The sequence below is a fragment of the Abrus precatorius genome, unplaced genomic scaffold (assembly GCF_003935025.1).
Source record: "Abrus precatorius isolate BTA unplaced genomic scaffold, Abrus_2018 Scaffold3, whole genome shotgun sequence".
NCBI classification, from domain to species: domain Eukaryota; kingdom Viridiplantae; phylum Streptophyta; class Magnoliopsida; order Fabales; family Fabaceae; genus Abrus; species Abrus precatorius.
Window position 1 is genome coordinate 6,082,901 of NW_020874373.1, and position 12,591 is coordinate 6,095,491.

The window sequence follows — 12,591 nt, forward strand, 5'->3', positions numbered from 1 at the left end:
TAATAAGAACCACACGCCAAACCTTATCTTTCTACGTAGCTAATAATGAAATCCAACAATGAAATTTCTTTATTATAATATTTGGTGAAGAAAGGAAAAAGGTTACTTTTAAAAAAGTTACTACATTTCAATAATCATAATTGTACGCGTGTTATCTAGTATGTGCGTCCAATTATCATCCCCTAAACTTGTTTCCCACATTCTTTGTACCTTTTATGAAGAACTATCATTCAGGTTTCGATTTATTCAAATAAGAAAAATTATTAGCTGTTGTAAGTATTCAAATTTAATACTTGTGGTTAATAGATTTTGACTTGTATATTATATATATGTTTAAATACCATAATTCTTTAAATAATTTTTTAAAAAACTAATACATCTTATAAGCTGTTTAATATTTATAAAGTGTCAAGTGTGCGCATTATGACTTTAGATTAGAGGGGTTATGATTTGTTTCATTAATTTGATCCAGTTTAAAATACTTTTTGATAGTTTTAATTTGGTCTAATGCTATATATTCTTTTAAAATTTATACTTTTTTTTTTAATCATTTTATGTTAGTGATAAGAATTTTTAACTTTAAAATATAATTTTACATAATATACGTTATATTTATATTTTTTGTTTTGAGATATATAAACAAAAATACAACTTAGTTTTTAATTTCATACTTATTTTGAGATGTAACCTTTCTCATAATGGAATCTAGCTTAAGAAAGTTGTAAAATAAGATCAGAGTTTTGGCTTGCAACTCCAAAGTAAATGCATTGGTCTTCGTATGAAATTTTTGTGTACTCTTCCTACCGACATTTATTTCAGAGGATTATGTAATGAATTTAAGTTATACTTTGGTTAGTTTCAATTCAGTGTCTAATGTTATGTATTTTTTTTAAATAATTATATGTTAATAATAAGACTTCTTATTCTAATTGATGATATTTTACATAATATAATACTATTTATGTTATATATTATTTGTTTTGAGATGTATGCATAAATACACCTTAATTTTAATTTATACTTCTTTAATTTTGTTAATTAGTTATACACTGTTAAGATTGATATATTATATCAATTAAATCAAATAAACTCAATTTTGTGTCATATATTATCAAATCTTGGTTAGATTGTGTTTAGGCTTAAATAAATGACCCCAAAAAATGTAAGTCGAGTAAAGGCAAAGATAACACAGCGATTTAGTCAAATGTCACCCATTCCTTTTGGTCTTCTCTGGTTAGGCACAGAAGTATAAGCCCAACTCAAATAATTTAGAACAAGTTTTGAGAGCCTGAATGTCAAACTTCACAAGGATACCATGGGGCGGAACTTGGTGCACTAATTGAATATAAGGAGTACAAGAAATGCCTACCTTATAATTTATTATAGTCTTCATTAATAACAAAAAAGGAAACACCAAAACCATGGAAAGACAATCTTTCCCATACATAGGTCAAGAACAGAACCAAGTATAATTTAAAATTATTAGTTTCTAACCTTAGCAAGTATCTGAATAATATTTACCCTTAGACCTATATATTTCTCTATCACTACACATTGTCTCAGGACCTTCCAAGTAACACAGGAATTGATAACATGTGAAAGACAAGGGATCATATTACACTAGTCTGATTGTATATTACTGCAAGTGATACGCAGTAGTTTTACACTGGCTTGATTGTATGATTGCATGTAGCTGAGGAGATTTACTGGCTTCAATGAATCAGTCAGGTCCACAATATCAAGTTTAGCCTGTTCCCCAAGAGAGAGAAAATATTTGAATGTTTCGATATTCCGGATAACATACGCAATATAAGCCATTGGTGCTTCCTTTGACCGGCTACTATTTTCATCATTATAATTTGCCTTGCATCTATCATAACATCTGTCAACTGCATCAGTATGATTATGTTCACCATTTTCATGTTTAATCTTTGGAGAGAGGCCCTTGCAACTTGTGCTGTGTCTGCCAAAATCCAAACTCATCTGATTCAAAAGAATGGCAAGTACCCGAACAAGATGTGGCAGGCAAACTGGGTCATATATCACATCTGCACCCAAACTGAAATAATGATAAAATAAGAATGGCACCTGAATTTTGAACAAATTTAAAGGAATAGTATAAGCAATAACTTAATGTCCCAGAGATTAAAATAAAAGCTTAAGTTAAACTCACACAACATCTGGCATGATATCTCGAAGTTGACTTTCTGATGCAGATTCCCATGGCAGATACAAACATTTAAGTTTCAGTGCATCATGCAGAACCTTGACATATAAAATTGAGGTTATGTTCTCCTTTTTTCAGAGGGTTCAGATCCCATCTACATCAGTCAATGTTAACTTTATAAACATTTATAACACAGTCTAGTCTGTGATCAAATGGCAAAATAAATTTTTAAGAAAATTTAAAGATTAATCTTCCGTGAACAAAATCCACAATCACATACTGATATTGGATATTGGAATATAAGATAAGGGGGTGGGGTAATATTGTTGGAGCATAAAAATACTCAGACAAGTCCAGATTTAAAATACTGGAAAATTGGAAATTATAATTTATAACTATAAAAAAGCTTAGTATCATATGCAAAACCTGAGAGATTAATGCCATGAGGCTTACATTTTCTATATACCTACATATAAAGTAAAATCCCATACACAGTGTATGCAAATTCAGACTCACCATGCTTGGATCTTCGTTTCTTTGCAGCATGTCAGTTTCAACATTCAGGTGGTTCAACTCTAAATTAAACTTCATGTTAGCTAAAGTTGATAGGTCCCCATCACTTAAAATCACCTGTTGATAGATAATAACAAAACTCCTTGTTGACTAAATTCAACTTCAATAATATCAGCTAACGTTTGCTAGTTTAAATTTCACTCTTTTCTAACTAAAACATCATACTTTAAGAGCAGAAATGCCTTCATTTAAAATGCTCATGCATGAGTCATCAAGTACTATACCTTGGAAGCTTTCACATGCGCTAGACATAATCCAACTAAGCCAACTCCTGAACCAATCTATTTCAAAATTTCAGTAAGTGCGACAACGTATAATAAGAACAGCTGAAAGCTAATTTTGATGCAACAAATGAGATGAAAAAAATTTATAAACAGAAAGCAAAAACTCCAAACATTGTAAGGTTCACAACTATCTGTCAGAGCTTTTCTGGTAAGTAGAGATAATCACATAATCGTCACATGCAAGCACTATTCATCATTGGTTAGTATTAAAATTACTACTACATTCAACAAACTCTGCAATATATAACTAACCTCAAAGCATGATTTATTAGAAAATAATTGTGGACGAGAAAGTATTAACTCAGATAGAAACAGACTCGATGGCCATATTGAGCACCTGCACAACCAAACTGATATCAACTTTAATAATACAGGTTCTACAAACAGGCTATCCATACACATGGCACATACATATTGAGATAAAAATTTAGAAGCTTTAGACAGATTGAGCAAATGCCCAAAGTAGTTATTGGTGAATTCTATACGAGTTTGTATTCTCAAGGAGCAAGTGTTTCAATTATCATTTAGAAGTAACTGCTGTACTCAAGGTCAACTCAAAACACCATATTGGAAAAAGAGAATAGGACAAAATCGATTAAACAGGAATACACACAATCAACAACCATGAATTGCTGCATTCTCTACGCAAATTTTTTTATGATATCAAATGTGCATACCCAGTATCACCTTCAAGCATGTTTAGAGAACATCGCAATGGAAAGACCAGTACCCTCGAGTGCGGACAACTTTGTAGTTCAGAACATTCTAGTGATACCAGTTACCAACCAAACGTAAGCTGAATGAAATAACATCATAATGAGGAAACATAAGCTTAAATACGATTTACCATCAGGAAAAAGAAACGAAATTCTTTTGCATATTCTTGCATCTCTCTTGCCTAAACTGTCATCCTAACAAAAAAAAAGGGAAAATAAAATTCTAAAACCTCTAACCAACCAGAAAGAGAAAGCTTGAAGAAAGTTTGTTGATAGAGTAAAACCTTAAATGATGTCATGTATTGAGCATAGAGTTCATACAGGTGGTCCAACACAAAGCCATGATCAAACTCAACTTGAGTAATAAGTTTCTTGAGAAAATTCCTCAAGTAAGGAGCATGGAAATCACCCTGCATAATCAATCAAACAGAGCAATGCAAGAAATCATAAATTAAATTAAAAAAAAAAAAACAGAGAGAGAGAGAGAGAGAAAAATTACAGGTGTGGAAAGACAATGGTTCCAGATGAATTTTTGAACTTGCTCGGTAATTGAGCCTCCACCACACGCCCTGCATATTTATATAAATGTCAATGTCAATGTCACATCGTCTAAACCGAAACTAGAAAGAAGAAGCTAACAGAAACCTGGCATGGGAAATCAAGCACTCGGAAGGTTCCATAGCTAGAACCGCAGAAACCAGATGCTGGCAACAAGGGAGAGAGGGATCTAACTCTTGCTCCATTGTCACTTCCACAGCACTGCACCTATCGCCGCAGCACAAAACACGGGATTTTCGAACACGTACACGGGCCTTCTACATTTGGGGCTTCTATCCCAATAGTTGGAATCATTAGGCTCCGGATCATTTCGTGGCCCAATTATGAATTCTTGACATGGACTCTATCTTGTCCACTGTTAGACTGGGCCAGGCCCGATACTTTTGGAAGAAATAGTTTTAGCTGGGCCCCTGTCGAAAAAATCTCGGCCTGGTTACCAGACCAAAAAAAAAAAGAACTGTTGACATTTGACAAAAAAAAAAAAAAACAAATGTTGACAAAAATAAAACACAGAAATTCACACGACGCAAAGTCAACGTCAAAGCTTCATGCTCAGAACTTCTTCTCTCTCCCTCTCTCCAACCCAAGTTAAATTGTCTTGGTTGCGCATGCCCATTAATTGCAGCCTCAGAAAGCAACAATCTTTATCCGTTAAACCAATCATTGCCTTCACGAACTAGCTCGTTGATCCATGCTCAGAAGGGGGTAGCAGCTTTGACCATTTCACTGGCACTAACTATCTGAATTTGATACACTAAGCGAGAGGCCACCCAAAGACTCTTACTTGGTTGACGATGCAGGAGTGCTGAGTATGGTGAGAAAGTCGGATTGAAGCAGTTACTTATCTGATTTGGAGGAGGTAGAACTTCCACATCAATTTTATTACAGTGAGAAAACTCACGGTTAGTTACGCAACTCATGTTTAATTGAATAAACTGTTTGTTCACGGAAAGTGAAAGCTAACTATTTGATACCTCCTACTATTGCTTTTATTTCTGTTTTATCACCTGACGTTTCAAACTACTTCCAAAACTGGTTTAAGAATTTCTCACTTACAAATGTGGATAGCGAGGATTCCTCATTGTATGAAGATCTCGTAACATTGCTTTGAGTATAATGAGTATGTAAGGCTTTAAAGTACAAATGCAAGTTCTTTTTGAGAGGGATTTTCAACTTTTTGAGTCCTATGCTGAAAAACCTGAATAGGCTATTTTATGTTAATAATATGCTTTTGAAATTATTATAAGTTGTTAACTGATGTTTCAGTTTATTAGATTCAATAAGTTATTTTAATATTTTAAAAATAATTTAGTTTGTTATTAAATTTTTTATTTACATAATTAATTTAATTTTTTTTTACTTATTATAAATGTATTGTTGCCATTGAATAAAAGTTAAATTCTTTCTCTATTCATTCCTTTTATCATTTTGGGCATTATTTTATTTTATTTTATTTTACTTTTTTACTATAAAACTAACAAAGTGATATCAGAGCTCTCTTCTTACGAACTTCTGTGAAAATAAATGCTGAATTAAATTTCTCACAAGTTGCTCCTCCTCTCTTTGATGAAGAAAATTATGATTTTTAGGCTATCAAAATGGAGACCTACTTAGATACTTTAGATCTTTGGGAAGTTGTTGAAGAGGATTATGAAGTTCTTCAACTACCTGCGACACAATCTTATGATAGCCTAAATAAAAAGTCACAATGAGAGAAAAATACGAAAGGTAAAGGCAAAATTATATCTTTTTGCTGGTGTTTCAACAAATATTTTCATTGAGATTATGACTTTAAAAACAGCAAAGACAATTTGAGATTATCTTAAGAAAGAATATGCTGGGAATAAAAGAAATCGAGGCATACAAGTATTGAATTTGATGAGAGAATTTGTACTCCAAAGAATGAAAGAGTCTGGGACAATCAAAATATACTCAAATAGATTGCTTGACATAGCTAATAAAGTAAGATTATTAGGTACTGATTTTTCTGATTCTAGAATTGTAGAAAAGATTCTTGTCACCACTTTAGAGAATACTAAATACTTGTCCAAAATCAGACTAGTAGAACTCTTAAATATCTTACAAGCACAAGAGCAAAGACGTGCAATAAGATAAGAAGATGCTATTGAGAGAGCCTTAAATATATCATACATTATGAAAGTGAAAGATACAACAAGAAAAAATCTTATTTTTCATGTTATCGTTGTGGAAAAAATGGTCATCCTCCTTCAAATGTTGAAGAAGGCCAAATGCACAATGCAATAAATGCAACCAAATGAGACATGAAGAAGTTATATGCAAAAATTAAAACCAACACTAAGATGAAAAGACTAATATTGCTCATCACGAGGAAGAAAATTGTTTATTTGTTTCTACTTGCCTCTCAGACTTTAAATCAAATGAAAGTTAACTAATTGATAGTGATAACACTAAACACATGACTAATAACAAAAAACTCTTTAGAAATTTGATACTGACTAACATTACTAAAGTCAAAATAGATAATGGTGATTTTATCATAATCAAAGGAAAGGGAACAATTGCAATAACAAACTATTCAGATACGAAGTTAATTCATAATATTTTTTTGTTCTTAAAATTGACCAAAATTTTTTAAGTGTTGGTCAACTGCTTGAAGAGAGATTCAAAGTTATTTTTGAAGATAAATATTGTTTGATTAAAGATGAAGTTGGTCAAGATATTTTCAAAGGAAAAATGAAAAAAAATTTACTCTAAATCTATCAAAGGACGAGCAAACAACTTTCTCATGCAAAGAAATTAGCATAATATTTCATCATAATACCTTGAGTGCTGAAAGTAAGTTTTTTAGTTTCATCCATAATGCAAATGAAAGACATTCCAAGGTTACAAAGAGAGTGATTAAATATTTCAAAGACACTTGTAACTCAAACATCAACTTCAAGAGAAGTGAAAAATTCAAGTTGATTGATTTATCTAAAAGTGATCTAAATGACTCAGTTAATTACTTTTCTTTTCTATGACAAAAGAAGATTTTATTTGATTCTAATTTGAAGCAGAAAGAGAATACAAAATTCTTGTTGACAATAAATACACTTTCCATTAACAAATTTAAACTGTAGAAAGATAGAATTTGCAATTCAAAATATAAGGAGGAGTATTAACAATATGCTTTTAAAACTGTTACTAATTGTTTTATATTATTTCAGTTTATTAAATTAATATCATAGTTAATAAGTCATTTTGATATTTTATGAATAATTTAGTTTGTTATCAAATCTTTCAGTTACCTAATTAGTTTAAGTTTCTTTGACTTATTATAAATACATTGTTGATATTAAATAAAAGTTGAATTCTTTCTACATTCATTATTTTCACCATTCTGTGCATTTCTTTTTCTTTATTTTATTTTACTTTTTTACCATAAAACCAACACTTAAGATATGAGAAAATGAGCACCATTTACCATTATAAGTTCAAAACTGCATGTAATAGAAGCTAGTCATATATGACTGCCCTCCTCTAATTTCATCTTCTTTAGCTTAGCGGTGTTTGCATTCTTGGAAATCAATATTAATTGTTGAAGTCATTTTAAGGGGTATAAAGCTATCAATAGAAAGCAGCTGCAATTGTAGTTATTTTTTTAATGGGTATAAAACTACCTTTATCCTGATCTAAAGTATCTGATTCGTACATGTATTCTAGCTATGGATGAGAAGCACAACGAAGCTATTAGCACCGGGGAAGAGACAGAAGTGAAACGTGTAGACAATTCACTCCTGTTGTTGGAGGCTCATTGACTTCGTTGTTCCAAGGGCATAATATAATGCTTATGTGTCCAGAAAGTGAGAAAATAGTTATGTAATTGAACCTGCCTTAGAAATTGTTACCCCTCTGAATGTTAATATATTTTGTGCAGTTAGAACCATGCTCGTATTAGAATTGAGCTTAAGAAAGTTGTAGAATAAGATCAGAGTTTTGACTTGTAACTCCAAAGTAAATGCATTGGACTATCATGTAAATTTTTGTGTACTCGTGCTGCCTACATTCATTTCAGAGGGTCGTGTAATGACCATACTGCATTATTATGAAACACTTGCCGTGTATAAAACTGAAAATAAACGAGCGCGCACACACACACAAAGTAAAACATGTATCAGATGTGCTTATCCCAAAAGGCCTTTCGGATAGTGTACGCCTTATAATGAACCATGAAGCCTGAATGTGTTAAATTACAAATCCTTGATCATTATCACACAAAACATGTTACGAAGTCCATTGGACCAATCTTCAAGACGTATTCATTAGAAAGAGCTTGACTGACACTCAAATTTACAATCAGCTATTGCTTTCATGATACCAGCGCATAAAGAATCAAATAATTATATCAATAAACATATTGGGTAATTTAGAACTTGAGCTTAAGTAGGAAGGGCATTTTGTCTGAGAAAGGAGGGTCAGAGTACTTCCCGGTGAGAATTTGTGATGCAACATACTGATTTGCAGTCTCAGTGTAATGAATCCCGTCCCAGTTTATATACTCGCTGCTATCATTACAAGCTTTTACTGTAATAGTGGTTCCATTCAAGATCTTTGTTTGCCCACAAGTAACTCGACTGTCATAGTTCAGTGGTGGACCTCCGTATCCACAACAAGCCATAAGAGGCTGTTCAAACCCTGCAAACATGTACTCACAAATTAATTGCTTTTGGCCCCTCAAACACTAAAATAAATTATAGAATAGAAATTAACTTGGTTAATATGGCTGGCTGATACCGAGTCCTTCGTTACGCTTATAGTATTTCTAGTTAGTGTAGAAGTTAATATTATATAAATAGAAAATTTTGCCGCAGTCATTTATTGGATTAAATGAGACAAGGGTAGGAAGCTCCTAACGAAACAAAGCAATAAAGTTCAATAAAATGAATTTCCAGGAATAGTTATACTAGGAGCAAAGGAAATAAATCTTGGATATTTTTGCATTGTTAGATCATGTCTAGATGATGAATAAAAGTTGCATCTATAAAACGGCTGTTGCATTACCTACAGCACAAGGGATGACAAAACTCGTGGAAACGTTAATTATCCAAAGGCGAGAGATACTAACCGTATCTAGAATAGTTTGCAATGAGGTTTGATTTTATGGTGAAGATATCAACGTATGTGACATTTGCATCTGGATATTGGCCCTGCAATTTAGTACAGAGAGCATGGAGCTGTAGGTTAAAGGTTTTAGCAGCTTGGTTATGTGAACTAACACATCCTAGTTCGTCAAGCTTTGATGGATCAGTTCCAAATTTGGCAATATTCTGAGGCAAGCATCCGAGAGGGCCCGTATTGTGTATCCAGAAATATCTAGCCCCTTGATCATAGAGATTCTATCAAACAAACAACAAAGAGTGAGAACTCGTTAATGTTAATCTCGGTAAAACTGTGTACATAACCTGATAACCACCTATGAAAAGTAAACCCCTACGTTAGCCGTTAAGATCGTAGGGGACATGTTACTTTTTGATATTTTGAACAATCCTTATTAGTCCTTTTTTTTTATAAAACGATAATTACTTCAATCTTATTTTAATATAAAATGATAATAAGTAAAATATAAACAGATTTAAATAAATGACTTTCTTTTAAAATCAGAGATGTTTAAGGTTTTTAAAAATCCTAAGAACAAAATATTTGACACATTCAGGAATATAATTGTAAAAAATTAAAAATAAAAGCAGATGATTTGACACCTACCTTTATTCCATTTTCAAATTCTATAAGAATTGTCGGAATTGATGCAAGTATTTGGTCCAATGTTTTTGAATAGAATGCTCCAGCAAGATCATTCTGGCCAATGTCAAACATGTACAATCCCTTCTGGAAACTATCTTCGTTTGGGACAAACTTATCCAATTTCCTGCCTAAAACAATGTGATACAGTGATGACTTTTCTTAACATGAATGAATGAGAGAGACAACAAACTTTGTTGCGCTGCTGAAGTAGTAATAAAATCAAGTCAATTTTCTAAACATTAGATGAATTTAGCTAAGACCTTTAGCAATCAATTCAAGGGCTCGAGCTTTGAATCTCTGGAACTGAGACACCTGAATCCCAAGGGAGAAGGGGCAGATGGATGATGCTGTGGCAGGAAGGATTGTTGCAGCTGCTGCTGCAAAGTTGCATCCTTTCCTAAAATTTGGCAAACCCATTGAATCCAAATAGGCGTTTAGGAAGGGCAAGTCCATAGCATCCACTGCAATCAACAAACAAGAACATATGTAGCTATCATAGGAAACAGGAAAAGCAAAGAAAATGCAGATTTTGTTTACACGGGAGAGGGAGCAATAATCATCTACTTGGAAAGAGGAATGTGAAGGAAGAAATAGATTATGTGGGCATTAACAAAAAGAGGTTATGAAGGCCTATTACTAAGAAAATCGATGATGAGACGTCCATCAGAGTATCTCCCTGATGGTACTTGGAAGTAAGTCTGTCCATTTGGTGGGTAAAGACTCTCAATACCAGCGGCAATAAGGGCACCGGTATCAGAATTTGAATCACCGAAGTTGAAAACTGCTGGAAAATCCAGGTGAATAGATTTGGCACTAGGTAAGAAGATGGCAATGAGGATGAGGATCTGAAGGATACATGTGTTGGTAGCCATGGCTATTGACTATTACTTTACGGAGGGGTTTTTTATGCCTTCCAGTTTGCTTGTGTTTCAAACATCTGCTACCCAGATGTTTGTTTGTTTGGTGCGTCAAACTTGTAGTGGAAGTAAGTGTTTGAATCACTAAATTCCAAGTAGTTGGCGAAAATATGGGTATATATATATATATATAATCGACAAATTGGGAAAGTAAAGACATTCAAAGATAGTTTGAAGTAACGTATTTCTTATAATAAGCTCTCTTTGAATCAAGAATTAATAATAATTGGATACACTTTAGATTTCTATTTTAATTTTTATATATTTTTTACTTTGACATAATCAAATTAATATTTTTACATTGTTGTTATGTATTTATATATTAGTAAAACAATTGTCTTTTCACATAATCATCAGTATCAAATTTTCTCAATGATGTAATAACATGTTAATGGATAACAATGTAAAATAAATAAATAAGTTAAACCAAAATAAATTTTAGTAAGACAAAAGTCAAACCATTTTGATAAGTTGAAGTGGAAGGAATGAAGGAGAAAGTTGAAGTGGAAGCAAAATGATAAGTTGAATCAATCCCCTAAAATTTTGATGCTACATGTCAAGAGGCTAGTTAGTTCGATGAAAAAAAGTAGTAGAAATAACTTATCACCTACCAGTTAGCTTAATTCTTTTTGGCATATAATATTGTAATCATTTTGACTACAAAAACTTCTTTAAATATTTATTTGTATTTATATTTGGGCTTAAAGGTTTGCAGAGTTGTGATTATTGCAGTAACTATAAACAATGTATTCAAGAGAATTAAAATTACTTAGGAAATCCACTATGAGACGGCCGTCGCAGAACCTCCCAGATGAAGTTTTGAAGTAATCCTGTCCATTAGGTGGGGCAAGCTGAATGCCCAACCCAGCAACAAGTTCACCTGTGTCCGAGTTTGAATCACCGAAGTTGAAAACTGCTGGGTAATTGAACTCGGCAGAATTTGCCATAACCAAACAGATGATAAATAAGAAAACTTGAAAAAGTACTTTATTGGAAGCCATGGCACGTAGTTTTCACTTTGTGCAATGGAACCGACTACCAACCAGATTGAGCAGATACCAATTTCACTTTGTAAACACTGTCATAATGGAAAACGATTCGGTGCCTTATATAAATGCACACCCAATTGGTTGCTTCAAATTGCTAACGTGAAGTCCTAACCAAAAAACAACAAAACTCTTGCTTTAGATAGTGGAAAAGTAACTGATAGCCAAAAGGAAAAGGTTCCTTGTAGTTTGAATTACCATGTTATCCTTATTAAACATTTAAGAGAATCAATCACTTGACTGATTAACATTAACTGATCAACGCAAGCCAGTGAGTGCCATGATATACGTAAACTCGTATTATAATTTGCCCCGGAGATTTGCGCCAAAAAAACTTCTGCCCACGCTCGGAGAACAACAAAAATGGGTTGCGGAAACTTGAGAATGCGCTAATAGAGATGTTTTGTTCTTGACGGATTGCGCCTTTGTGTCTTGACTTGCATCTCCACGGGATTGTATTGCGTCACCTCACAATTTTTTGGTGCCCACCGTGAACGTTTACACTCCACAATAAGTATTCCTTGGAAAGATTTCTGAAGGGTGACATTCGGAGATCTGATAAGGGCT

General features: G+C 32.9%; 2 protein-coding genes across 3 annotated transcripts; both read right to left on the reverse strand.

The window, feature by feature from the left end:
* Positions 1-1,320: 1,320 nt before the first annotated feature.
* Positions 1,321-4,486, reverse strand: LOC113863875 (protein-lysine N-methyltransferase EEF2KMT). The gene is made up of 10 exons (XM_027497637.1): positions 4,386-4,486; positions 4,240-4,309; positions 4,025-4,150; positions 3,872-3,935; positions 3,702-3,789; positions 3,277-3,361; positions 2,965-3,021; positions 2,684-2,797; positions 2,174-2,265; positions 1,321-2,059 (listed from the first exon to the last, which is right to left on the reverse strand). The coding sequence occupies exons 1-10, from the start codon at positions 4,481-4,483 to the stop codon at positions 1,621-1,623; spliced, it is 1,233 nt and encodes a 410-aa protein (XP_027353438.1). The 5' UTR covers positions 4,484-4,486; the 3' UTR covers positions 1,321-1,620.
* Positions 4,487-8,602: 4,116 nt separating this feature from the next.
* LOC113863876 (GDSL esterase/lipase At1g54790-like) lies at positions 8,603-12,036 on the reverse strand. 2 transcript variants are annotated; one of them, XM_027497639.1, is made up of 5 exons: positions 11,748-12,036; positions 10,322-10,522; positions 10,023-10,189; positions 9,385-9,655; positions 8,603-8,954 (listed from the first exon to the last, which is right to left on the reverse strand). In XM_027497639.1, the coding sequence occupies exons 1-5, from the start codon at positions 11,977-11,979 to the stop codon at positions 8,686-8,688; spliced, it is 1,140 nt and encodes a 379-aa protein (XP_027353440.1). In that variant the 5' UTR covers positions 11,980-12,036; the 3' UTR covers positions 8,603-8,685. The 2 variants fall into 2 exon arrangements, with proteins under 2 accessions (XP_027353440.1, XP_027353439.1); XM_027497638.1 differs by lacking the exon at positions 11,748-12,036 and adding an exon at positions 10,699-11,018.
* Positions 12,037-12,591: the final 555 nt, after the last annotated feature.

What these genes read in the sequence shown, in the direction of transcription:
- LOC113863876 (XM_027497638.1), bottom strand. Translation starts at nt 10,933, where the DNA reads ATGGCTACCAACACATGTATCCTTCAGATCCTCATCCTCATTGCCATC. An exon ending in TCTCATCATCGATTTTCTTA is followed by an intron (nt 10,523 to 10,698) that starts GTAATAGGCCTT and finishes TGTTGATTGCAG; the next exon opens with TGGATGCTATGGACTTGCCC. An exon ending in AATTTGAAAATGGAATAAAG is followed by an intron (nt 9,656 to 10,022) that starts GTAGGTGTCAAA and finishes TTTGTTTGATAG; the next exon opens with AATCTCTATGATCAAGGGGC.
- LOC113863875 (XM_027497637.1), bottom strand. Translation starts at nt 4,483, where the DNA reads ATGGAGCAAGAGTTAGATCCCTCTCTCCCTTGTTGCCAGCATCTGGTT. An exon ending in TTCGTTTCTTTTTCCTGATG is followed by an intron (nt 3,790 to 3,871) that starts GTAAATCGTATT and finishes TGGTATCACTAG; the next exon opens with AATGTTCTGAACTACAAAGT. An exon ending in ATGCTTGAAGGTGATACTGG is followed by an intron (nt 3,362 to 3,701) that starts GTATGCACATTT and finishes TTGGTTGTGCAG; the next exon opens with GTGCTCAATATGGCCATCGA.